Here is a 26,501-nt window from a genome sequence, read left to right on the forward strand (position 1 = left end):
CAAAGTGTCCGGTAGGACTACAGCTGCCTTTGTCCTCCTCCCCTCTATCCACTACCCCCTCCCAGGTCCCCTCTCCAGGAGCTGACTAGGCAGGCTTCTTGGCCAACCCTCTCCCCTACAACCTCAGCTCTGCCAGCCAGTTTGCACAGAGGTAACTCCCTTTGGCTAAGAACAGGAGAGCTTGTTGCAAGGAAGGATTTTAAGAGCACAGAGACTGAGGAGCAACAGCAAGCCTGGAGAGCTCCTGATTCCAGGTTCTGCACCTCCTACTGGGGCTCCTCACCCTGTGTGTGGAGCTAGAAATCAAAAGATGAAAAGGCAGTCAGGGATTCCGTAGTCGAAAGCAAAACAAAAGCTAAAAGAAAACAAAAAGAAAATAGCCCAATTCTTATTTGCACCTGCTTCAATGGACATTGAATGTGGAAGACAGAGGATTTTCCTCCCCCCACCCCCGTCAAGCTTTGAGCATCTTTTAATCTGTTCTTCAAGTATTTAGGGACAGACTGTGGAACTAGCAGGGCAGATCCTGTCTAGCGCGTGCCTTCCTTTACTGGAGACTTTGAAGCTATCTGGGAGTCTGGGAGCTTTTTTTTTTTGTTTGTTTGTTTGTTTGTTTGTTTGGGTTTGTTTTTTGTTTTGTTTTGTTTTTCTCTCTCCTGCAAGTTTTCTTTCCTGAAGCTTCCCGCAGGTGGGCAGTTAGCTACTACATCTTCAGTCAGTTGAACTCTTCAGAGCAAGGGACAAGAAGGCAGGATAAGGGAATTCAGTGGAAGATACAGACAAGGATGGAGGTGCAGTTAGGGCTGGGAAGGGTCTACCCACGGCCCCCTTCCAAAACCTATAGAGGAGCTTTCCAGAATCTGTTCCAGAGTGTGCGCGAAGCTATACAGAACCCGGGCCCCAGGCACCCTGAGGCCGCTAGCATAGCACCTCCCGGAGCCTGTTTGCAGCAGCGGCAAGAGACTAGCCCCAGGCGGCGGCGGCGACAACAGCACGGTGAGGATGGCTCTCCCCAAGCCCACATCAGAGGCCACACAGGCTACCTGGCCCTGGAGGAGGAACCTTCACAGCAGCAGTCAGTTTCCGAGGGCCACCCTGAGAGCGGCTGCCTCCCAGAGCCTGGGACTGCCACAGCTCCTGGCAAGGGTCTGCCGCAGCAGCCACCAGCTCCTCCAGATGAGGATGACTCAGCTGCCCCATCCACTTTGTCCTTGCTGGGCCCCACTTTCCCAGGCTTAAGCAGCTGCTCCACCGACATTAAAGACATCCTGAGCGAGGCTGGCACCATGCAACTTCTTCAGCAGCAACAGCAGCAGCAACAGCAGCAGCAACAGCAGCAGCAGCAGCAACAGCAGCAGCAACAGCAACAGCAGCAGCAGCAGCAGCAGCAGCAAGAGGTAATATCCGAAGGCAGTAGCAGCAGCACGAGAGCAAGGGAGGCCACTGGGGCTCCTTCTTCCTCCAAGGATAGTTACCTAGGGGGCAATTCGACCATATCTGACAGTGCCAAGGAGTTGTGTAAAGCAGTGTCTGTGTCCATGGGATTGGGTGTGGAAGCACTGGAACATCTGAGTCCAGGGGAACAGCTTCGGGGAGACTGCATGTATGCGTCGCTCCTGGGAGGTCCACCCGCGGTGCGTCCCGCTCCTTGTGCACCACTGTCCGAATGCAAAGGTCTTCCCCTGGACGAGGGCCCGGGCAAAGGCACAGAAGAGACTGCTGAGTATTCCTCTTTCAAGGGAGGTTACGCCAAAGTGCTGGAAAGCGAGAGCCTGGGCTGCCCTGGCAGCGGTGAAGCAGGTAGCTCTGGGACACTTGAGATCCCATCCACTCTGTCTCTGTATAAATCTGGAGCAGTGGATGAGGCAGCAGCATACCAGAATCGCGACTACTACAACTTTCCGCTGGCTCTGACCGGACCGCCGCACCCCCAACCCCCTACCCATCCACACGCCCGCATCAAACTGGAGAACCCCCTGGACTATGGCAGTGCCTGGGCTGCCGCTGCAGCGCAATGCCGCTATGGGGACTTGGCTAGCCTACATGGAGGGAGTGCAGCCGGACCCAGCACTGGATCGCCCCCAGCCACCGCCTCTTCTTCCTGGCACACACTCTTCACAACTGAAGAAGGCCAATTATATGGGCCAGGCAGTGGGGGCGGCAGCAGCAGCCCAAGTGAGGCCGGGCCTGTAGCCCCCTATGGATACACTCGTCCCCCTCAGGGGTTGGCAAGCCAGGAGGGTGACTTCTCTGCCTCCGAAATGTGGTATCCCAGTGGAGTGGTGAACAGAGTACCCTATCCCAGTCCCAGTTGCGTCAAAAGTGAGATGGGACCTTGGATGGAGAACTACTCCGGACCTTATGGGGACATGCGGTAAGTTGCTCCTGAAAATGCCGCCTTTTGACCAAGGGCACAGAGCAGCAGTTTGTGTTTTGAGGGATCTAGGCATTCCAGCCCAAGAGAACACTTCGAGGAATCTTAAAACAGCTCAGTCCAGTTCTATAGGAGGGGCTGTCCTACATCTGCAGCCCTCCTGGGGACTGTCCTCTTGTGAAATGTTCCACCTAAGCCCAGGAGTCCTACCTGCGCTCCTGGAGCTAATTGGTGCCCTTCGAGATTCCCCCTATGCCTCCTCCCAGACACTTAAAATCCCCCATTAAAATCTTTCTGGTACTCCAAGTACTAAGAATTCCAAACTTAAATCCAATTGCATGGGCCATTTTTAGAAATGACACTTGTAAGCCCTTCATTATTCCCCCCTCCTTTCCTCAAAGTCCTAGAAACAGGATGGGAAATAAATGTGGGCAGTTTCTTGTCTTTGGGTCTGTTAGTATTCACCTTCCTATCCATGCATGGTCTTGGCATACTAAAAGGAAAAGAAAAGCAAAGAGCTGATTTCAGCCCGTATCCTTCAAAGAGAGATAATAGAATTCTCCATTCTCAGAGAAAGAAAAGCCGCATTTGGTTGCTGAGGGCCCGTGTGAAAGAGTGCAATTTCTTCCTAGGAAGCAACTAGGGACTTGCTCTCTGGTTGGAGGTCAGCATAGAGAATCCAAAGGGGTACATTTAGAGCAGGTAGATGGGGTAGCTTTTATAATAAACACCGGGCAAACTTTGTTCTCACGGATTTCTCAGCATTGGTTGACAGTTGGGAGTAATTGTGTGGGCTAGTTTTCTCTTGAAACATGATTATTTTCTGTGTAGATTAGAACACATCAGAAGTCTCTATTTTGGGGTTACATTAGACCTGAAAAGAAAAGAATATACTGTAAATGAACAATTTTAGCAGGTTTGATTTTGACTTACAAGTGTTGCAAACAAAACAAAACTGTAAGCCATGCACTAACACTTGAGTTTTCTCAGAAATTTATACCGGGGGAGGGTGGAGTAAAGCTCCTCATTACATTTTTCATTTTAAGGACATACTTATATTTTAAAACATGAGTTGCTCCTGATAACAAATTGAGTAAGAACTGTCAGTGACCTATGAACCATAACGTTGCCTCACAATTCTAATTAGGACAAGGAAAATGTGGTGGGAAATGTCGCCTTATTAAAAGTATTTACTACTGCTTCTTGAGCCTCGTGGATATTAGTTGAAAAGATTTCCCTACTAAGTCAAGATAGTCTTTCCATCTCATAAGGTGGAGTGTTGACTGAGTAATTAATATCTAGGGATGGGTTTCCTGAGGTGCTCATGCTCCCTATGAATTTATGTCTGTTTCTCAAATTATTTTATTTCATTTGTGACATCCCCCAAATTTCTTTGTTACATGTGCCATAATTTTGGTGACTTACTTCTAACAATTTGTATTCTTTTACTATTATTGGTTGTTAGGACAGTGTCCAATCAACAACAAAAAAAGATTATAGGTTTTAAAAAAAATACTGTTTTCTGAGTTATTGAAGAAACAGTTTCTTATCACAGTTTATATTCTACTTGGTTTTTAAGGTTTGCCTTACAGGACTTTCAAAGATTCATTTCATATCATTAAATCTTTTCCAGTTAAGTTCGATTGTTTAGTTTTGTGATGAGTTTTACTGTGGGATAAAAGGTTCTCATTTTATGAGAATAGATTTACTCGGTATGGTTAATTTTTTCTAGGGTTACCAATTAAAGAAAAGAGTCCTTTTTCTTTACTACAGACTTTTCGTGGGGTGGGAATGTCTACAGCGCTTTCTAACCCAGCATAATGCTAATGCTAGCTTCCTGAGTCATCTGCTCTTTTGGATATCTCACGCCCTGAGCTGTCTGCTCATTTGGATACCCCACTCCAACTTGCTCACCTAACAAGAAGGAAAGTAATAGTGCTGGTGGATACTAAGATGTAGTTTTGAAAATTCTGTCTGATTTTCCAGCAAGTAACTAAAAATCCTTCCTTGCATTTCTATAGTGAGTATTCTTAATTTATATCAATTCTTAATGGGAAGGGTACCTTCTCTATTAGGATGATTATTATACTTTGAAGCTCATTGATACTCTTTAAGTGATTGAGCTCAACTTGTGGGAATTTACTTGAGTCAATGAAGTTTTGTCTAAGTGAGTTGACAAACTCTATTTCTAAGATCTGGAAAAATCATTTGAATCATTTTGTTAAAAATTAATCAAAGGATCTAACCAGGATAAAAACAGCCTCTAAGATGGAAATATTTTCTTCCTTTCTTTTGTTACCCCTTACTTTACAGACATAATTGAATGAAAGGCAAAGACTTTTTAAAGACAAGCCCTGAGCTTATTCCCTCTAGATGACATGCATTGTGTGCTGAGTTTTAGTTCAAAACCTCATAATTCTGGAAACTTCTCATAACTTTTTGTGTTCCTCCTTTTTTTCAATTGTGTGTGACTATGAACATTATTTATAAGAGGGAGACTTTTTAGCTTCACTAACTGAAGCAGTAATTCTATGTCATACATCAGCAGCATTTTCACTGAGAAGGCAGAAGCTGAATGTAGTCCTGTTTTTTGTTAGTTTGTTTGTTTTTTGTTTTTGTTTTTTCTTTTTGCTTAGTTTAGCATATGTCTTGAACAGAAGGAAAAACAAAAGTAATGGTTCTTGTTTACAAGCCTGATGATATTTTGTGGAGCTGATTTCTCTTGGAAATCAAAGAAGACCACAACCTTGCAGCACAATACTGTGGTAAACATTGATTTTTACAAATTAGAGCCCTAAAAGACCCATGCAAGAATTAGAATTGGGGTTTAGAGAAATTACTCAGAAGCAGAGTGAAAATTAATATTTACTTATTTATTTCAGCATCCATAATAGGCATTATTTTAGTATTTTGGCATTGGCAGGTCATGACTTTTATTTATGTATTTTTCTAACTACGGCATTTTATCAATTCCCCTTTCATCTCCATTCTCCTTCCTAGTTACAAGGAAATTTCGTCCTGGCTACCATATAAACATAGTTTGAATGTTTTCTTAAACAAAACTTTTGCTTTACATTCAGTGAATGATTTCTACTTTCAGAATCACTATATTAAAAAGAAGTGTCAGTCCTCTGTAGTCAGCAAACACGTACTGAGTTTTTCCTGGGTCCCAGTTATCAGGACCCAATATCGAATAGTCAAGTCAGTTGGCACCACATTTGTAAGTAGCCAGAAGATACAGCTATGGTAAAACCCTGTTATGTAGTCTCTCTGTCTCTCAGCTTTGTATTATCAGTAGAAATTATTTTCTATGCAGCTTGAAGCTTCCCAATTGTAATATTAGTGTGGGGTGCTTTCCTGGCAGTGCTAATTTTACATCAATAGAGTTTCATTCATTAAGCTGATACTTGGAAATAATACATTGAATTTACTGGCATGTTAAATTTTCTGTTTTTTTTTTCTCATTGTTTTAATTTTTCATCTGGTTTACATAAATGTTTTTAAAACAAGGAATTATTTCATCTCCTGATTTGTACACATACGATGACCACTCTTGGTTTTATCCTGTGAGTTGAATATGGAAATTTATTATTATTATTATTACTATTGTTGTTATTGTTACTTAGGGTGATATTATGACCATGAATTTTATTTGGAGTTCTATTTAAGCAGGGAAGAAAATTTAGACTAGGTGAAACACAACAAGGAATTTAATTTATAATCGTATCTGAACTCAAGATGCTGAAAAATAATAATAACAAATAAACAAAAAATAACATTTTGTGATGTTGATAAGGGAGTGAATAGGAAATTTTTCCCCAGGCCCCAACTCCTTCATTTTCTCTTTGTCTGCAGCTTCCTCAAATTCTGCTTAAGCCTGGTTTTCGTTTATTTCACTCCTTTCATGCCTTTGACATTGGACTATAAACTCTTTTTTCTACTTGTTGAGATTTTTTTTTTCATCACACCTGTGCCATGCTCCTAAAGAATCTCTTTAATAAAAACATCTTCCAAGTAGAAGATCAGATGAACCCAGTACCTCTCTTAAGAATAGATCACAAGCAGGACATTTTTACCTTGAGGTTAGAGACAGTTTCAACAGTCGCTTAGGAAGTTGTGGGAGACAGCTGGTGTACATTGAAGATTTAGTGAAGTATTTTGTCCCCCATATCGGATGTGTGTCTGTATCTGTGTCTATCTGTCTCTAGTATGTATGTGTGTGTGTTGCAGGACTGGGGTTTGAATCCAGGGCACTTTGCACTGAACTATCTACCTGTCTATCTTAATTTCTGTCTTTTTCCCTCTGTTGGCCGTATTGATAACCTTCTCTCAGGCACTGAGAATAATTATAATCTCCCTTTCCCTAAAATTATGTCTGTATCAGTATCTATTCATTTATTCTATATGACAAGGTCAGCACTAGTTTTCACATGAAGGTGCTCAAGCGACATGCAAATGATCATTGGTAAACAAAGAAAAACAGTAAGGAAATCACTTTCCTTTAGTTTCCCTGTCAGCACTTCAAGTTCTGTGATAATCATTTATACCAAGTTTCTTCATCCTAAACTCAGCATTGACTTTTAAATAAAGACTTGTGAAATACCATACAATTATTACCATTTGCTATCCTTCCTGGTGTATAAGATAATTGTTTGTTTTTAGTCACATCCAGTATTTTCCAGTGCATTCACTAATATGCAAATAACTTCAAGTAGGCCAGTAAGGCTTAATGTTCTGTTAACTCCCCTTGCTAGCAGTCAGAATATTAGAAAGTTACATTTTGTATGCCTGTTGAGCATTTGGAGAAAACTCTCTGAAGCAGAACACAAAGCTTCTGGAAGATTCTCTCCTGATTCTAATGTTTTAGATCACTCAGTAAGGACTGCATTTAGTATCTGCATCACAGAGCTGAGAGGGCACAAATTATGGTTTGCAAACTCATGAATGATGCCACTCTTCTCTCTCACATTGATTGCTGCCAATCTGCCAGACACATAAGGGTTGAGAATGGCTCATTCTGATAAATTTACAGCTTTAAAGTGCTGTTGGTCAGTAGAGAATGTTGCCAGTTTAGATCATGTACAATCAGAGTACTATTTTGTCAGCAACAGCCTAATTGAGACATAATTCACAATCCATATAATCCACTTACTGAAAGTGCATATTTCAGTGCTTTATATTACACCCTGACTTATGGATCTATTATCACAATCAATTCTAGAACATTTTATTCACACACACCCCCAAATAACTTACGTGCTTTGTAGCAGTCACTCCTCTACCCACTCCCAACTCTGATCTATCACAAATCTGCTTTTAGTCTCTATGGATTTACTCATTCTGCTACTTCATCTAAATAGAATCACGGAATACTAGTTCTTTTCTGACTGGGTTCATTCATATTAAATCACATGATCAATGCTTTCTTATTTTTTCACAGGTGAATAAATCTTTATTTTGTATATTATGCCACATTTTGTCAATTTATGGAAATTATTGTTGTCAAGAGCCTTTGAGTGTTACTAATAATATTGCTAAAAATCATGCATAATTATTTAACCTTATATTTATTTATATTATTTAAATTATTTAATGTGTATGAGTGTTTTACCTACATGTTTGAATGTGCACCAAGTGCATGCCTGGGACATCTTGTTCCCTAGAAATGGAATTATGAATTGTTGTGAGCCACCATGTGGATAGTGAAAACTAAACCAGGATCCTCTGCAAGTTAACAAGTGCTTTTAAACATGGAGCCATCTCTCCATTCCCCCATTTACATTTTTTTTTTTAGAAACATGGCTTTAAATCTCTTGGGTAAAACAACAGTAATGGAAAAATGGAAATACTATTTCCCATGATAGCTGTGTTTTTAATCTTATAAGAATATGCCAAGTTGTTTCAAAAGTGTCCACATTAATTTAGAACCCAAGCAACATTAAATAAGCATGCCAATTTCTGCATATCTTGCTAACACTTATTATTATTATCACTTTTTATTTGATTTGGTTATGTATATATGTGTCTGTATATGCAATATAGGCACTGATATGGGTACCCATGGAAGCCAGAAGAGGGCATCAAATCACCTGGAAGAAGGTTGTGAGCCACCAGATGTAGGTGCTGGAACAGAGACTCTGGAAGCATAGCAAGTGCCCTTTATAACTCAGCTGTATCTTCAGCCCCAGTGTATCATTATTATATCACTACTACTACTATTACTACTATTATTATTAATATTAATATTATTATTATTACATAGTGGGTGTGAAGCAGCATCTCATCATATTAATGTACACTTTACTAATTACTAATGATGTCCAATATATTTTCCTGTGGTTTTCTCTGTTTTTATCTTTTTTGGTCAATATGTATATGCATACCATTTGCTCACGTTGAGTTTGATTGTCTTTTTGACATTGAATTATGAATCCTTTAAAATATGTGTTTTGATAAAAGTCCTTTAATGGATTATAGTTTGTGAATATTTGCAACTTTCTTGGAAATATCAACAGAAGGAAAAATAATTTAAAATATGATAAAATTCAGTTTATCCATTTTTCTTTTTGAATTATTATTTAAGTGTTACTTATTAAGAGTCATTCCCTAATTCTAAAACAAAAAGGTATATATACCTAAGTTTCCTTCTAGGAGTTTTCCAGTTTTAGCTAGGTATATTTAGGTCCTTGGTCATCATTGATTTAATGTTTATATATGCTGTGAGGTGAGAATACTGTCCCATTTTTGTGCATGTGGATATCCAGTTATAGTGGAATCACTAGTTGAGCCATTTCTAATTTAACTGACTTGGAATTCTTTGTAAAATCTATTAACCATGAATGTGAGTTATTTCTTGACAGTTAAGTATATTCACTGACTTATATATCTTTACTCATCCCATTACTATAGTGTTTGGATTGTTGTACACTTTTACTGAGTTTTGAAATTAAGTATGAGTCCCTCAAGTCTCTCAACTTTGTTTTCAATATTGTCTTGGTTGCTTGAGGTCTCTTGAAACTTCATATTGTTTAATATAATCTTGTTATTTCCTACACATAACCACCTTAAATTGATGGAGATTGTATCCAAAATGCATATCAATTTGGTGATTATTGCTGCCAAGTTCTCTGATAAATGAACTTGCATACCATTTATGCCCTTATTCAAAACTGATTTTGGCCTTCAGAATATAAAATTTGCATTTCTTTTGTCAAATTCCTTCCTTGATATTTTATATTACTATGAATATAATTGTCTTTTGATTTTCTTTCCAAATTGTTCATTGCCAGTGATAATATAGAAGATAGAGTTATATCTTGCAACTTTGCTTCATATACCAGGAATGCTAAAGCCTTAGGTGTTTAAATTAAAGGTTTTCCTTTGCTTTTAATACCTTGCTAAAACATACTTGATTTTATCTTATCTAGTTGAAGTAACATAAGTTTTATCCAACTTAACTGTCAATTAGAACTAGTAATGTTTCCATTTCAAGGATAAAGAGAGTGTTTGTAAATATAAGCCAACTGTCCTTTGTTTTAGATTTTGGATTTAATAATAATAAGCAAGTGAGTGAGGAATAATTTTGACTACCAAATACAAAATTATCATGAAGAGGTAACAAAGTTACTTTAAATTTGTGAAAATAGTTGCAGTCATAATATTATAGTTTTACATATTGTCTGTTGAATTAAGTAAATGTCTTCACTCCTCATCATATGTATGTATTTCTAGGTAGGGAAATGGTGTATTTATGCTAATGTAAAGTATCCTCCCTTTCACTGATGTGCGCCACATCCAGGAAGGAAAAATGTATATGGGTACTAAACTTTAACCTCCTTAACATGCTAGGTAAGGTTCATACATAATCATCTTCAGCTAAATTGCTTTAATAATGGTCTTTGATATGCTAGTAAATAAAAAAAATGGATGGTCCTTTTTGATGATATAGTTGGCTTTAGAAGATTTTCACCAATAAAGCTACTTTTTAAAAAAAGAATTCATTAGATTGAAAATTTAGCTCAGTGATAAACTTCTTGACTAATAAGTGGGAGATCCTAGAGCCTATTTCCATGACAAAAGTAAGCCTCTGTCAATAAACCACTTTTCTTTTATTTATTTATTTATTTATTTATTCTTATTTTACATATCGATCTCAGTTCCCTCTCTCTCCCTTTCTCCCTCTCTCCCTCTCTCCCTCCCATGCCTCCCCTCCCACCCACCCACCCCCACTCCTCAGGGAGGATGGTGCCTTCCAGAAGGGATCAACATAAGCTGTCAAGTCATTTGGAGTAGGGAATAGGCCCTCCCTCCTTCCTCTAGGTTAAGGGAGTATCCCTCCATGGGGAATGTGCTCCCAAAGTACTTTTGTGCAGTGGGGATATATCCTGGTTCCACTGTCAGCGGTCCCTTAGATTTCCCAGGCCTTCTAACTGAGACCCATGTTCAGGGGTCTAAGTTGTTCATTGCTGGATTCCCAGCTATCAGTCTGGGGGCCAATTAGCTACTCCTTGTTCAGGTCAGCTATCTCTGTGGATTTCTGTAATCTGGTCTTGTCCTCCCTCTCTGCATCCAGATTCCAGTTCGGCACAGAGTTTAGTTGTGGGTGTCTACTTCTATTTCCATCAGCTACTAGATGAGGGCTCCATGATGGTGGATAAATTAGTTGTTGATCTCATTATCAGGGAAGGGCATTCATAGTAGCCTTTCCACTGTTGCTGAAATTGTTGGTTGGGGTCAGTTTTGTAGGTCTCTGGACATTTCTCTAGAGTCAATTTTCTCTTCAAACCTATAATGGCTCCCTCTTTTATGGTCTCTCTCTCTCTCTCTCTCTCTCTCTCTCTCTCTCTCTCTCTCTCTCTCTCTCCTCTCATTTATTCTTCCCCTGACTCAATCTTCCTAGTCCCACATGCTTTCCTCTCCTCCCCTTCTCTTTCTACTAGCTCCCACTCCATTCACTGCTCTCCCCACTCCCAATATGCTCAGGAGATCTTCATACAAGGTCCCTCACAGAAAGGGAAAAGAACAAGATCTCCTATGCAATAAATCACTTTTCAACAAGCACCTGCTATATTACCAGCGTGTATCAGAAGGATGTACAGTTTTTTAAAAGGAGATTCGACTGACAGATGGTCCTGTGGTCACGGCTTTCAAAGAACTTCAAAACAAACAAACAAAAAAAAGTATCAACATGATGGAATGGGGGTATACATTAAGTTTTGAATGTAAGTAGTTTTTTAAGGACTTGAGTCAGTATAGGCTGAAGAGGTCAGCAATACTTACTACATGTGGCTGCCTCTAATACTTATGAATATAGATGGATACATGATTGAACTCAAGCAACAGTTTATAGTTCTTGAGAGATGTTTCAAGCAGGAGTATGTAGTGCTTCTGAGAAGACTCTGCAGCAAGAAGATGCAATCTATTACTATTTATTCAACATTACCACTCCAGTCATATTAATTACTATTTCCTTTCATAGTTTCTTGGCTACATCATTGCATTTGCTGAGAATATATTTTGATGTCTTGACTAAAGAAGTCTTCAATAATATAAGTCATGAATTACAGTCTGGGTCATTAATTGGTCTTAGTGTGTTAGGAAGTCCAGGAAAATACCCAGTGTGGTGGTCAGATCAAGAGAAACTCTATTCTAAAGCTTTCAGCTGACACAGAGGCTTGCTGCGAGCTTCTAAACAAATGTGTCGTTTTCCTCAGGGAAGGAAGAGATAAACACAACTGAAATAACTCAAAGAGTAAGAGAAAAAGAATAGACCTAAAATTGTACCATTAAGAATATTTTCCTGCCTGGTCACTGTTGTAGTTCAAAGGCTTTACAGCTGGGTAGGGCTATTGATTGTCTTCTGTCTTTGAAGCTTGTGTAGTACCTTTGGATACTGTGAAAACTATTCCCTAAAAAGGGTTCCAGATGAGTTCCAGTTAATTTCCTTCAAGTCCTGTGCCCAACGTTTGTAGTGTCTTCAGGAATAAACTCTTAAGGTTCAGGGAGTCAACCAAGGGCAGTAGCAATAGCCTCCATTGATTAGGATATCCTTGAACTTCCATGATGAAATACTCAAAGGGAAGCTTCCATTGGTTTGTCTATGATTCTTGAAGTTAAGATTATCTATATGTCCATATCATATATATATATATATATATATATATATATTCACATATTCATTTTTAAGTAAGATTATGAAATAATATATTTTACTGTCATTTTTAAATATTTTCAGTGTATCTCTCCTTCCTCTATAGCATCTTTCCTCCTTGTTCTCCAGTTAAAGTAACCACACTCATTTTTCTCATTTTCAGCTTTCTTAGTACTTGTGTCCTACTATTTTCTCTGTCTCTCTTCCTCTCAACATTTCTCAACCTGTGGATCATCAGTCCTTAGGGAGGCAAACAACACTTTCACAGGAGTCCCTTGAGATCATCAGAAAACATATATTTACATTACAATTCATTACAGTAGTGAAATTAGTTCTGAAGTAGCAAAGAAATAATTTTATGATTGAGGAGTCACCCCAACATGAGGAGCTGTATTAAATGGTCACAGTTTGGGAAGGTTGAGAACAACCACCTTAGAACAGTTCCTCTTTCCTCAGTTTTTACTTTCATGGCTTCTGGAATTACTTCAGGATGCATACTCAAATCTAAAGATTCAGAGCTAGGATTAACTTTCCAATTCCTTCTATGAAGTCAGTATTACTCTACATCAAAAAAGTCAGGACAATATTCCTGATGAACATAAACTCAAATATCCTCACTAAAGTACTTCCAAACTAAATTCAGCCACAAAACAAAAATCCAGCATGGCTTCATTATAAATGTCCTAGAGAGAACAGTTTTAAAAGAAGCATGCTTCAAACAGCCAAAATCATCCTAATGGAGAAAACTTACAAGCAATTCCATTAAAATTAGGGACTAGATAGTGCTTTCCATCATACCCATTCCTTTTCAACAGTGTTTGAAGTACTAGCCAGAAGAGTAGAGTCTATAAGGAAATTTAAGGAACTAAAATGGGAAATGAATAAGAAAAAAATTTCCTTATTTACAAATGATAAGAGGTCCCAAAAATTCTACCAGAAAATTTCCAGAAATGAACACTTTCAACAAAATGACGGGATATAATTGGTAAATTTTATATTCACCAACAATAAGCAGGCTGGAAAAAATAATTCACATACTCTTAATCCACAATAGCCTTGAAAATTTAAAATGTCTAGGAGTAAATGTAAAGAAGTGGAAGACTTCAACAATGGTAGAGACTTTAAGTCTTTAAGACACTATGGAAGATACAAGATGAAAAGACTTCCCATGCTCATAAATTGGTAGAATTAGTATCCTGAAGATACTGTGAAATTAATTTTCTGCCCTAACAACTTACAGATTTACTGCAATTCCTATCAAATTCACTTAACTTTCTTCACAAAATGGAAGACAAACAAACAAATATATTCATATAGGAAACAAAAGCCACAGGATAGCTAAAGAAATCATGGGCAAAAGAACAGTACTGGAGAGATTACAATACCAGATTTCAAGTAATGTTCAAATTTTCATCATGTAGAAATAGTATAAATTAAGACTATTTTAATAATGTTCATAAATGTGTTCAGAAAAATTAGGCCATGTGAATTAAAACAGCTTCAAAACAGGCAGAAATGATTTCAGTTTTACTCTTACTTTAGCCCTAGGTCCCTGGTTTTATTCCATAGTGTTTTTTTACATTACAGATAGGAATGGTAAGATTCAGAGATGAAAAGAAACACAGCAAAGTTCTTAAGTTCTTAGGACATCTATATTTCTATCCACTGACTAGACCAATAGATTGGTTTTTGTGACTTTTAGGTATCAGTAACCTTGCTATTCTCTCTCTCTCTCTTCCCCCTCTCTTTTCATCATTTTAAAATTTATTTTACATACCAAGTTTCCACTCACTCCTCTCCTCCCATTACCCCCCATTTGTTTTACCCTCCTCCATTACTCTGCCTCCATCTCCATAGAGATTGGGTAAGGCCTGTTATGGGAATTAACATGGCATATCAAGCTGAGGCAAGACCAAGTTCCACTCTTCCTGCATCAAGGCTGAACAAGGCATCCCACCATAGGGAGGAGGTTCCAAAGTGTCAGATCATGCATCAGGGACAGTTTTTCATCCCACTGCTAGGGGCCCCACAAAAGACAAAGCTACACAACTGTCACCCAGATGCATAGGGCCTGGGTCTTTCCCATGCTGGTTCCCTAGTTGATCATCCAGAGCCCATGAGCTATTCAATCTTACAGAGTATATTTATCCCACTAATATTTATTGAACATTGATCACATGATTAATTCTATGCTATCAACAAAAAGCCATGGAATTATCCCTCGCTGAAACTGACAGTCTGATGAGGGGAGACATAGAGAACATGACCAAGAATAAATGTCATGAATACTAAATTAGCAGAGTGAGGAAGGCAGGTACTAATGGTATGAAGTAACAGTTTATATTTGTTGGTCATCTTTGGTGTTGCTAGGAATGTAATACTAGAGAAGAGATCTGAAGGAAATGAAATGAGCCATGTGACTATCTAAGATAAAATAATTTCAGATTTAAAGAGCCTAAAGAAGGGGTACAGTAGGTATGACAAAAGACACAAAAAACATGGGCTTATATAGCTAGAGTGTCTAAGTAAGGAGTGATAAAATGCAATGTCAGAGTTAAGGTGGATATGCTATGGATTTTTTTTTTTTCATGACTTCAGGATTTGCTCAGAGAACATAAGCATCACAGTATGATCTGGATTACATTGTAGTAGAATTTCTTTTCATAGCATCTGTTACTTTTGGATACATTATACATTTGTTTGGCCAATTATCTCCATGAAAAGGCAACTATGGAATAAATTGGAAGCAACAATCTGAGTCTACTACAGGTTACAAAAAGGAGATAATGGCAGTTCAGGCTAAGGTGGCTAATAGATTAAGAAATGACTGGATTGGGATGGTTTGATTTATTAGCAGATGCTATAGTCATTGTAAAAAAGGAAAGGGGACAAATATGTTTAGCCAAATATTGCCCTACATAACTGTAAAAACATATCACCCCCTATAAAATGAAAATTGAATGTTAAAAAAGTGCAAGACATATATATCACAAGATTAATAAAATGTGTGCCTTCCAGTGAACTTAGTTTCTTCTCAGTCTTTGTTCAGAGACAACTTTCCTTTTCTTCTGGGAGATTAAAAATGATTTTACAGAGAGCCTTGGCTATCGATTTTGTATCCTCACCCTTCCTTAATTTTTATTTTATAGAAATCCCAAAAAGAAAAGAGGTTTTCTTTCTTATTCCAATTCAGTGATTTGTTAATGAGTGATTTTTAAGGCTTTATTTAAGGAAAAGTGCGAGCCTTTCTTCTTTCCCAACCTTTAACACAAGTAATTAAAATAAGTAATAGGAAACCATACACATTGACTGCTGCACCCAACAGACTGAATATATTTTTTGGACATCATACAAAATAGTTTATCCTGAAAATTAAAGCTAGAACCTATAGGACAGCTGAATAGAAATTGCCTGAAATCCTAGACTATTAGAGTTCATAGAATTTGGGCAGTTCCCTTTTCCAGCTATCTCACTTTATGAATGTCTTGCCTGAGGCAATATGAAGACCTTGTCAAGATCATACAGCAAGCTTAGTGTCTGCATCTATTCTGAACCTATTCTACAGGTAAACTATGTATTATTTTCTTAGAAAATTCTACATTAGAACTCCATTTTCAGAACAAATAACTTTAACAATAGCAATAATAGTAAGAGCACATATTGTTTGTTGCTTGCAAAACTTTGACATTTGCATGGGTTAATAAATTTAATTCCTACATCAACATTCAAAGATAGAACCTGTATTGTTACACAACTTGCCCATGTGCCACAGAGGTAAGAGTCATACAAGCTGAGTACTCCCCATGAAGTTTGGCTTTTAACTGTAAAACATCTTTTAACCTTCTAGTGCTGCCTATATGCACATGGGTGTGGGGTTATCTACTGGAACGTGAGAAACTTACCCATGGGCATGGCCTCAAAGAAAAGTGAGTAACCCTTCTCTAGCAGCCATCAAATGAAAGTAACTCCTGAGCCAAGATGTTAACCTCTGTACTATACCAGGAGTTTCATGGATTACATTAATTGGTTCCCTTTACTATCCCAAAAGACAAGTGACTAAAGTGGCTTTCTAGTGCATATATCTGTTATATATTTCAGTGTTGTGAATGAGGCAGCTCACTAGCCTGGATGTAGAGTAGAGCTTATCAGATGGAAAGGGATTATGAATAGTGGATAATTTATGGTAGGGATTAGAAAACAGGATATTAGAATTTACGGAAAAGAGCTCAGAAATCCTATAGTGGCTGAAATTTGAAGAGCCATTAAAGTAAGAAAGAGAAAAGTGCCCATTTCATGTCATTAATAATAACCTTATGACATAAGTGCATATTTCTATGTTACACATGAAGAAACAGTCACACCGGAATTAAATAACATGCTGAAGCAGACCAAACATATAAGAAAAAAAAGCCTATGTCATAATTTAATACATCCATGCAAATGGGTGCTACTCATATAACAGGAAGTTTTTAAATAAAATTATTATATCAGAACTTCAATCATTAAACATTTTTAGCTTAACATAAGTCAGTTTTTAAAATAAATGCTGTGATGATTGAAGATATCTAAAGGAATATGGTAAGTAACAAAGTCCATTCATGAGCTTGAAACTCCTAGCTGCCAGTTCTTTTTCTATTCTATCATTCTGCATCTCTTTCCACAATCATTTGTCACATTTTATCCCTCCTTATGTCTCATGCCATTACTAGTAAAACACAAATAAATGACACCATCAACAAGAACAGACAGATAGTTGAGTGAGCAGAGCTCACCCACTTTCAAAGAGTGATAAAGTGAAATTAAAGTTGAGGAAAGAGAGCAGATTATGAGAATGATATTAAATAAGAAGGGAAATATCTTAGTACTTATACAATGTTATCTCCATCCTTCTAGGTCTAAATTGGTTGCTCAGACTCCCTTAAGACATGAATATGGATGTCACATAGCATATTTGTTACTGTGGAAGTGGAAGCATATTGGCAGATTGCTGCAAAAGTCTGACTTGCTTAATGTTTTCTTTGAAAGAAGGTGCAATCTTTCTGCTTGTGTAAATGATAACCACTCAGCTATTTTTTTTTTAAATTAGCAGTGCCTAAGTGTCTTTCCAAACTCCATATTGTTCCATAACTCTGAAGCATTGTCTAATTTCTAATTAGATGAAGAAAGCATATAAACTCAAACTCAGTGTTGACAGTAATGATGGAAACATTTGTTGCCAAATATGTGGATTTAAAAAGGTCTCTAAAACCTGTTAAATATCTACTTATTCTATGTCTAACCCTAACCCTAACCCTCTTATCTTTACTTAAAAACCCAAGGTTAACAACTTCTAATCTGTGGGAGTTTCCAATTGTTCATATGAAATCTGTTTGATCAGCCTTTTAAATAAAAAAGACCAAGTTAGACTGAGATATTTTTCTTAGCAATTATCTAATAATAGAACAAAAATCTTAGCCATGCTCGTTTTTTTAGATGGTATGTTGTTTGCTTTAGATGCTTGCTGAACCTCAGTGAGGTACTAGGTTGACTCCAAGTATGTCAGGTCAGATGTGGAAATGAACAGAGTGGTCTCTTCTTTGAGGGATCACTCCCCTTCCAAGTTCAGCATTTTCCATCAAATATGACCTCAGAGTTTCTGGGAAAAGTCAAGATGGAGATTTTCAGAACAACAGTGATAAAAGGAAACATTTTCCAAAGCAATCGCAGTCATTCCATCTACCCGAATTCAAATTCTTAGCTCTTCTTAATGTATTGTGAGGCAATCTCAAATTTCTTCTCTCACTCTCTGCTGGTTTTTCTTTCACACTGTATTCATGTCACAAAGTGGTACTAAAGTTCATCTAAAATCATTTTAGAATACTATTTTAAATATCCCCGAGAATGTAAGTTCTTTGACAATTAGAGCCTTATGTGATTTATCTTCCTATTCACAGTGTTTGTCACAAGGAAGCTTTATTGAATAATTATGTAATGCAGGATTAAAATTTCAGATCCTTGGGCTAGGATAATACAGTACTTGCCTAGTATAACCAATACCATGGGTTCTACCCTCAGTGATACACACTTGCTACACAACCTGCACATAAAATCAGCTCTTCTGCATTGGCAAATAATTTCAAGTCTATATTCATTTAAATCTGATATTTAGGTCTCTTTATGATCTGGCTTATTTTTCCAGCTTGAATTCCTTTAGCTCTCTTACTATTTTGTTTTACAATCTAGCCAAATGGATCTAGTCACTGTCACTTGAAACCATCCCAATTCCTTTGTTCTTTGTACTTATTTGAACTTATTATTTCCCCTATTATCCCTCTGGCCTTGAAAGCTATCCCAATTTCAATACTGTCTACACTTCTAATATTAGCTCAAATACAGCTTCCTACAAGATGAATTTTTTCATTTCCAATCGAACAAAAATTGATCTCCGAAATGATATAGTTGGAAAATGTTGAGTGTAGTTTTTTCATCTATAAACCAGGACTAGAAATTTATAGCTTGTAGGATTTTGAGAAGAGACTATCAGATGAATGCTTGGTATAAGTAAAAAAATCAATATATGCTTACCTTTTCATTCTTTATTAATCAGTATACATAACACTTAGTCTCTAAATCATAATACATGCATGCAAATCATTTTGCTGTATATATTCTTTTAAACCATCTATTTTATAACAAAGACTACTTCTTGGGTATATCTTTATAAAATTTCCAAAATGCGTAGCCACTATTGTAATACATAATAGATCGTTCATGTGTATAAAGTGATAGTACATATATATTAATGGATAGTGCATATGTATTAAGTGATTCTGAGTTAATAGCATTGACTGGCACAAACAATTGTTGGGATTGGAACTTTTGTCCCTAGAAATTTGTAACTCAGAATAAAAAATTTGCCATGCTCTTATAGATTCTAATTCTTGCAGTATGTTATTTAATCATTCATGTGCCATTATGTTTTCTAAATCATTGAGGAGCAGAGACACTGGGTAAAGTACAATAATGGAGACAGGGAGCAGTAGACTCTCCCCTCCATATATTTGAAGGACTGCCCTTACATAAATATGTTCAATGTATTTTCTGTAGTACCACATAGGAAAAAACCCCATGACAGCAAGTTACAATTTAGTAAAAGTAAAGTTTTCCCCTAGAACCAGATATATTTTGCTTACCCTAAATGGTGTGTTTACATATGTGTTAATTGAATTAATGTCAAAGTTTCCCATATAAATTCAGCTTTCCATTTTTTGGGGAATGAAGATCTAGCAATACTAGATATTCATTCTTGCTGGGCAAATGACAGGAGAAAGTGAAAAGTTGCTCTTCCTCCAATTGGTGCCTGTACTTTTCAGCTTGCCTAGGGATCCTTGAACTGATTTAGTCACTTAAGTTATCTATTTGATCCTTCTCACTACAAGAGCGTTTGTTCCACATGTGGGTGGAGCTAATAACATACAAATGACTTCCCAAATTACATGAAACTTGACTTTCAATTGTGACACAATCCTTTACAAGGGTACCACCTCAATTGAGTTACTTAACATTGTTGATCATCAAGTTCTTTATCTATGGAATAGTGTCCTTACAGTCTTATTACTGTAAGATCGGTACAGAGCATCTTAACCAAAGAGCATTACAGTTAAGTAAGTACTAAAATATTAATTCCCTTTTTATTCATCACACCCTGTGTGTCTGTGGCATGATGGCATAAGTAGTAAATTCACCTCACTGAGGATATTCAGAAAGAGACAGAATCTACTGGAAATCATGGATGAGACACAGATTTGGAGTCAAAGTACATAAAGCTCACAGTCACTTCCTAACCACTGTAAAACTTCTAAATCAGCAAAAAAACATCCATCTGGATGATTTTAGGGATATCCTGTGAAGTTAGGGGTTTCAAATAAGTGACAAAGAAGCTGAAAGTCCTTGAGTAAGAAACCAGGGTCAGGGCTAAAGCCTTTGGGCTAAGTCTTGATTCTTACTAGCTGTGAATTTTGAGTAACTTTATTCATCCAAGTTCATTTCCTTACTAATGTTTTCCTTATTGTGTTTTTGTGGCAGTAAGTAAAATAATAAATGTGAAACATTTCACCTAGTGTCTAACTTATATTTAAAGCTTGATATTCAATACCATAGTACCTATCATTATCATCACTGCTGCCATTGTTGATGTTATCATCATCAATCATCATCACTACCATTGTTGTCATCATCCTCATCAACATCACCATCATCATCATCATCATTAGACCAGAGAAATGGAGATTAAGAATACTATTGTAGTTGAAGATTTTTCCTGGGCTATTCCAGCCTGGTTTTCTCTTGCACAAAGCTTCCTGCTTTGAAATGCCTTGGCCAGATTTTAAATGTGAGGTCATCGAAGATAACAAGGACCCTGATTTGCTTTGGTAATTCAGGTTATTAAGTTACTTTCCTCATTCCAGCTGAAATAATTTACTAGCTGGTGCTTCAGAGTACAAGGCTGAGCTGGATTAAGGAGAGACAGAGAGTGAGAAGGACCTTGTTTTTGGCCAGAGGTCATGGTCCTCCACAAAGAACAGAATGACCCAGTGCAAAGACTGGGCCCTTGGTGACTTTGGAGCCCCTACATTTCGACCAGTTCCTTCATTATGTGTGGAGCCACTTTGTCCATAGAGTTACAGAGCAGGAATTTCCTGACTCCTTTGATAATCTAGACCCATCCATCTTCTCCACCAGTGATCCACTCACCTGGCTAGCAGCAGGTGACATAACAATAGCAAGATATTTAGCATAGAAAGAGGAGGTTCACAGCAGTGTAGAATTTTCTTGCAAAGCTTATTTTAACAGTGGATCTTGCTAACCATTTTGGCCAAACAGACTAAAATGGTTTCTGTTAATGGTAAGCAGTGTCTTAAAGAAGAACCTTGTCTGGATATATTTAAGGATCAGCTGAGTCACTTGGAAGCATCCCGAGAGATTGTAAGATGCAAAGACCATTCCCAAGTCCACAGAGGTGGGTAAATATGAGATGAGTTGTACTTAGTTATCATCCATGGCAAGCAATGGCAAAACCCTCCTCATTCTCAATTCTAGAGGAATTTTTTTAAATTTCTCTTTAAAAATTATTCTGTTGTTTGACACTTTCATATGTTTATAGAATAAATTTAAATAGCTCACATCCTTGTTTTCTTTCTCTCATCTCCCTCACTCTTCTGTTAGATTTCAGCCTCTTGACAAGCTCCCCTCCTATCTTCCTTTCATTTCCTCATTACTTTTCCTTCACCCAATCTCTGCCATGTATGCTCCTTAACTCTCTTTAGAAACTATGGCCTCTTTGTAACTATTAATTATACACACATATAAGTACATGCATGCATGATCATATATATATATATATATATACACACACACATATGTATATATATATACATATATATGTATATATATCCCTCAGTCTGCATGGTATTTGTGTATACACATACATATGCACATATGTATATAAATGTGTATATATATGCATATATGTGTGTTTATATATACATATATGTAGATATGTATACATATATTTATTTATTTACACCTGTTATTAGAATAGTTCAGGTCTTCTTTAGGAAGCTATGTTACTGGTATTGTTATGGATCTAGCCTCCCTGTCATAGGCAGAATGCACAATATCTTGGCAGACCTCCTAATCCTACGGCCCCCTAAATCTTTCTTCTTTTCTTTGTTGTTTACTGACTCTTAGGTATAGGAGGTATGTTGTATCAACTGGAGCTCACAATCCCATGATCTGCTTTTTAACCAATTGTAGTATTTTGTATTCATCTCCTTCTGAAAAAAAAAAACTTTTCATTTTATCACATTTGAAATCTTCAGTTTATAAAATTAAGAGTGAGGGATAGAGGGCTCTTTTGAACAAGTATCTTGTCTTTATTTGTAACTGCTCTTGATGTTTTTAGGTGATACTAACATGAAAGTATCATATTGATGTGTTCCTTTTCCACTTTCTTTTCAGCCTCTGGTCTCACATATTGTTACTATGGTGTGAATAAATATACATATATTTCATTTATATATTTTTACATTATTATCCACTGCAGTTCAGAGTTAATATAGAAATGAACAGAAAGTTTTAATAAGGTGTTCTCAGAGCATCCACTATTTTTGTCTTATAAATCTGAAGTCCTGAAGTTGTGGGAAAAAGAAATGTGTTTCTTGATGTTGGATTTTTTGAACTATATTCCATTGGCCTTAGTCTTCTGTTTTCTGTCAAGTCATCTGTTCCTGTCTTCCATGATGTTTCATGTGTTCTTTCTGTCTCACTCCTCTGATCTTGTGGTACATTCCTGAAAGTTTCCCATTCTCTTTCCATCATGATGATTTTCTCCGTGCTAACTGCTAACCAAGCCTAGCTCAATGTCCTTCCTTTGGTTAACTCCCAAAGCATGATTCTTTTATGACTTTAAAATTTGATATTAAGAAATTTTATCAGTGGTAACACCAGTTTATGCAGGCAGCCTGACGACCTAAAGGAAGTCGAGCAAACTAAAATGTTGTTTGGACCTGACAGAAGATATAGTTCTCACTGTCCTTTTTGTGTGGATTTTAGATGATTTTGTTTTCAGTGGACCTAGTGCTTAGCTTTGGTAAAGCCAGTCAAAATGATAAATGAAGGATGACTGGAAAATGGGAATGGAGCCATTGGACATGTTTGCGATTGAATTATTACAATCTCTAAGAAGTATAATGTGCCTGAAAGTCCACCAAGTACTTTCAAGTACATTCTCTTGTTTTTCCAACCAGTTGGGATGTAAGAAAAGGGATCAACATATTTTTATTCACAGATGAGAAAATTAAAACTGGAGACACTTAAGGAACATCCACAAGGCAGCGAAGACAATGTATAGAATTTCCATATGAACTATATAACACCTAATAGTAGGTCAAGAGTTTTCAAGCTTAGTGACAAGATTTGTTACTTTCTGTGGTTCTGGAACTAGAACTTAGGGTCTAACATATGCTGAGTGAACACACTACTACTGAGCTATAATACAACCCTGAAGATATGTTATAAAATGAGTTAATGAACAAGTATATATGTTATTTGGAACCAGTCTCAATTTTGGTCAAGGATTTACTCAAATTCCCATGTGGGATTCTTTTAATATCCAAAAGTTTCAATTTGATTAAATGAAGAAATTATTTTATTCTTATTCATCAAGACATGTTCTTAATTCGAACTTTATCCAAAATCCTGTCTTTGATTCCAAGAACAGAACGAAGAATAAGGAATTTGTTCAAGATTCAAGATCCCACTCACTGGGCATATCTCTCTATAATATCTCACTAATAAATGAGAAATTTAAAATTTCAAATCAAATACCAAAATCTAACATTTTATTCTACTTATTGAAGTGAGTATGGCATCATAAATTGGGGATATCTTTATTTGAGTATAAAAAGACAAAACTGTATGCGTGACTACATTTTAATCTTGGCTTCTGAAGAGCATTAGTGAATGATTCAGCCTCTGTGAGTGTACATGTGTGGAGGAGGGAGTCTTGAGGACATGATACTGGACAGGAGATAGGATTTTGCTAAATAGGAACTATAGATGATGTTCTTCTAAGTTCAAAATCTTTATGTGTTTCCTGTGTATATATTGAAGTTAAGTGTGAGAGTGGTAATGTTTATTATATGAGCAGATTTCCTACTTTTCCAAATAAATGGTCAATGGTATTGAAAAGTTATCATTATATTTCCTTTGAAAATCTTGCACTCAAGTCTCTGTCCTCTGTGGGTAGAGTATTTCTGATGGAATATTACATTTTCATGAGTATTTTTCTCTTTACTGTTAAGTGCTGCTAGATTTTAATTTTTATTTTCTTGTTTACTCTCTACTCTCATTCTAAGTGGTTATTATTAGTTCTACTTTATGGATAAAGAATCAAACTTCACAGAGGCCAATGACTTATTCAAAGTCACACAGTGAGTACCTTAGTGGATTTGGGATTTGAATTTTGATTTTTCATTTTTTTTTTTTTGTCCTCTGGCCTCAATGCTATTTTCACAATTCCAAACCACTTTAGTTTTATTTTTCATAGAGGCCATTAAATCCACCCTCCATTAGCCAAACCTTCTTGCCTCCCTTCAACATAGCTCTTTTCTAGTATGTTCTTAGTAATCATCTGAAAATGTTTTACAGCCTTTCTGGGTACTGTGGTCCAGAGTCTTAATCCAGGCACTTAAGTGCCTTGGTTAACTGTAAAATGGAAAATCAAAGTCACAGCTAATTCAGGAAAAATGAGTTTGGGATGTGAATTTCCTGGGCAATGTGTCATCTCTTTTTTTTTTTATTTCCTTAGCTTCATAAACTTACCCACAATGTTCCCTGAGGACTAGGAGTAATAAAGATGATGGAGAAATGCTTCCTTCTCTTCCATTCCAAGACTCCATCAGCCGATTGTCACACCTCCTCCTGCTTCCTTATTCTTTGTGCAGAGATGGAGGTGGGTGATAGATAAGTATCCCTTGGTGTTCATGCCGGGGCTCTTTCCCTCTGGCTGGACTGAGATAGAAGGAGGAAAAGCTGAATGGCTACCAAGAGGACTGGGAATGAAAAGTTGGGTTCCTTGAAAGATTAGTGGGCCTCACTTAAAACATACATATTTATGTCCACACTTTGTGTGTTGCTATCTGTTTTGTCATCTGTGTATTAGAACAAAAATTCTAACTTTATAGATGAAAACTTATGTCTGAAAGTATATTGTCAATTCAGAAATGACTTTGAGATTTATAGTGTAGCTGTTTTATTATCACAAATATGTGTTAAACTTTAACTAAGAAAACTTGTCCATTTTTCCCCCTAAAACATGTTCATGGGGGAAAAGAACTTAGTCTTACCCCCATACCATGCACCTTGTAGTTCTAGTTTGGCTTTTTGAGGAATAATTTTGACTTTCCTCTACACATGCCTTAAAAAGAGTACATAGAAAGGAGGCAAGATTAAACAAAAACAGAAGCAAAATAAGATGGTGAGAATTTAGAAAAAAAAAAAGCCAAAAAACTAAAACACACTTCTTTTTATCTGGATTAGGCAAGCCAAAGGGTGATTACCCCAAGTTCACTAAGAACATCTTTTGCATAATTGGATGCAAAATTTTGCATAATTTTTTTCTGATCCTGGATCACTACAAGGAGTCCTCTCCAAGTCAAAATATCTTTATATATAATGATTTTGACTCTTTCTACTGGAGGTCAGTGGGATCTGCATGTCCAAAGCTCTGAAAACTGAAGTGAGCATTTGTGACCCCATAGAATTTGTTTGGTCTCATAGGCCTACAAGTTACAGGCAATACAATCTCCCCACATAGCATGGGTTTCCTTATTTGGCTCTTCCCCTGCCCACAACTTACTATGCTCAGGAGGAAGTTTTATCACCATTTATTTGCAAAGCTCTTTTTCCTTTAGATACTGAAAGCAATGTGGTTTCTTAGAAGTTATCTGGGTCAAAGTCAGTCACCAAGCTTCTTGAGAATGTTTTTAGAAAGAAATTTGAAAAATGAATATTCCTGAAACCCCCTTTTACAATGATATTATAGCCTCACAAGTGAAAGGTTCAGAGATACTGCTTTGCAAAACAAGTCTACTGACCTGAACTGGACCTCATGCAAAAAAAAAAAAAAATCCATGCATCTCTCATCTCAGCTCACCTACAAGTTAGCTGATAGGAACAGAAAAACAGGAGAGAGTCTCATAGACCAAATACCCTAGGGTATATACAAAGCATCAGGAAAAAAAGAGAAATCTGCACCAAACAAACTCGAGATTCTGATTCTAAGCCACCATGAGTTAGAAGATGTAGACTGTGGTTTATAGGATACAATCTTGGCATTATCTCTCTATTAGGCACCGAAACCAATTTTCTTGGTTCTCTCTTGGCATATAGCAATTTGTTTCAGTTTGCATTGTGAGTGGGGGCATGGACGAGTGA

At 37.1% G+C, this 26,501-nt stretch overlaps 1 protein-coding gene across 2 annotated transcripts in view; it reads left to right on the top strand.

Moving 5' to 3' along the window:
- Positions 1-681: 681 nt before the first annotated feature.
- Ar (androgen receptor) overlaps positions 682-26,501 on the top strand; it is a 176,431-nt gene continuing 150,611 nt past the window's right edge. For both annotated transcript variants that reach the window (XM_051178490.1, XM_051178492.1), the window contains exon 1: positions 682-2,374. In XM_051178490.1, the coding sequence (XP_051034447.1) occupies positions 786-2,374 (1,589 nt within the window). In that variant the 5' untranslated portion in view covers positions 682-785. The remainder of the gene's footprint in view (positions 2,375-26,501) is intronic.

This window comes from Phodopus roborovskii, unplaced genomic scaffold (genome assembly GCF_943737965.1).
Source record: "Phodopus roborovskii unplaced genomic scaffold, PHOROB, whole genome shotgun sequence".
NCBI classification, from domain to species: Eukaryota; Metazoa; Chordata; class Mammalia; order Rodentia; family Cricetidae; genus Phodopus; species Phodopus roborovskii.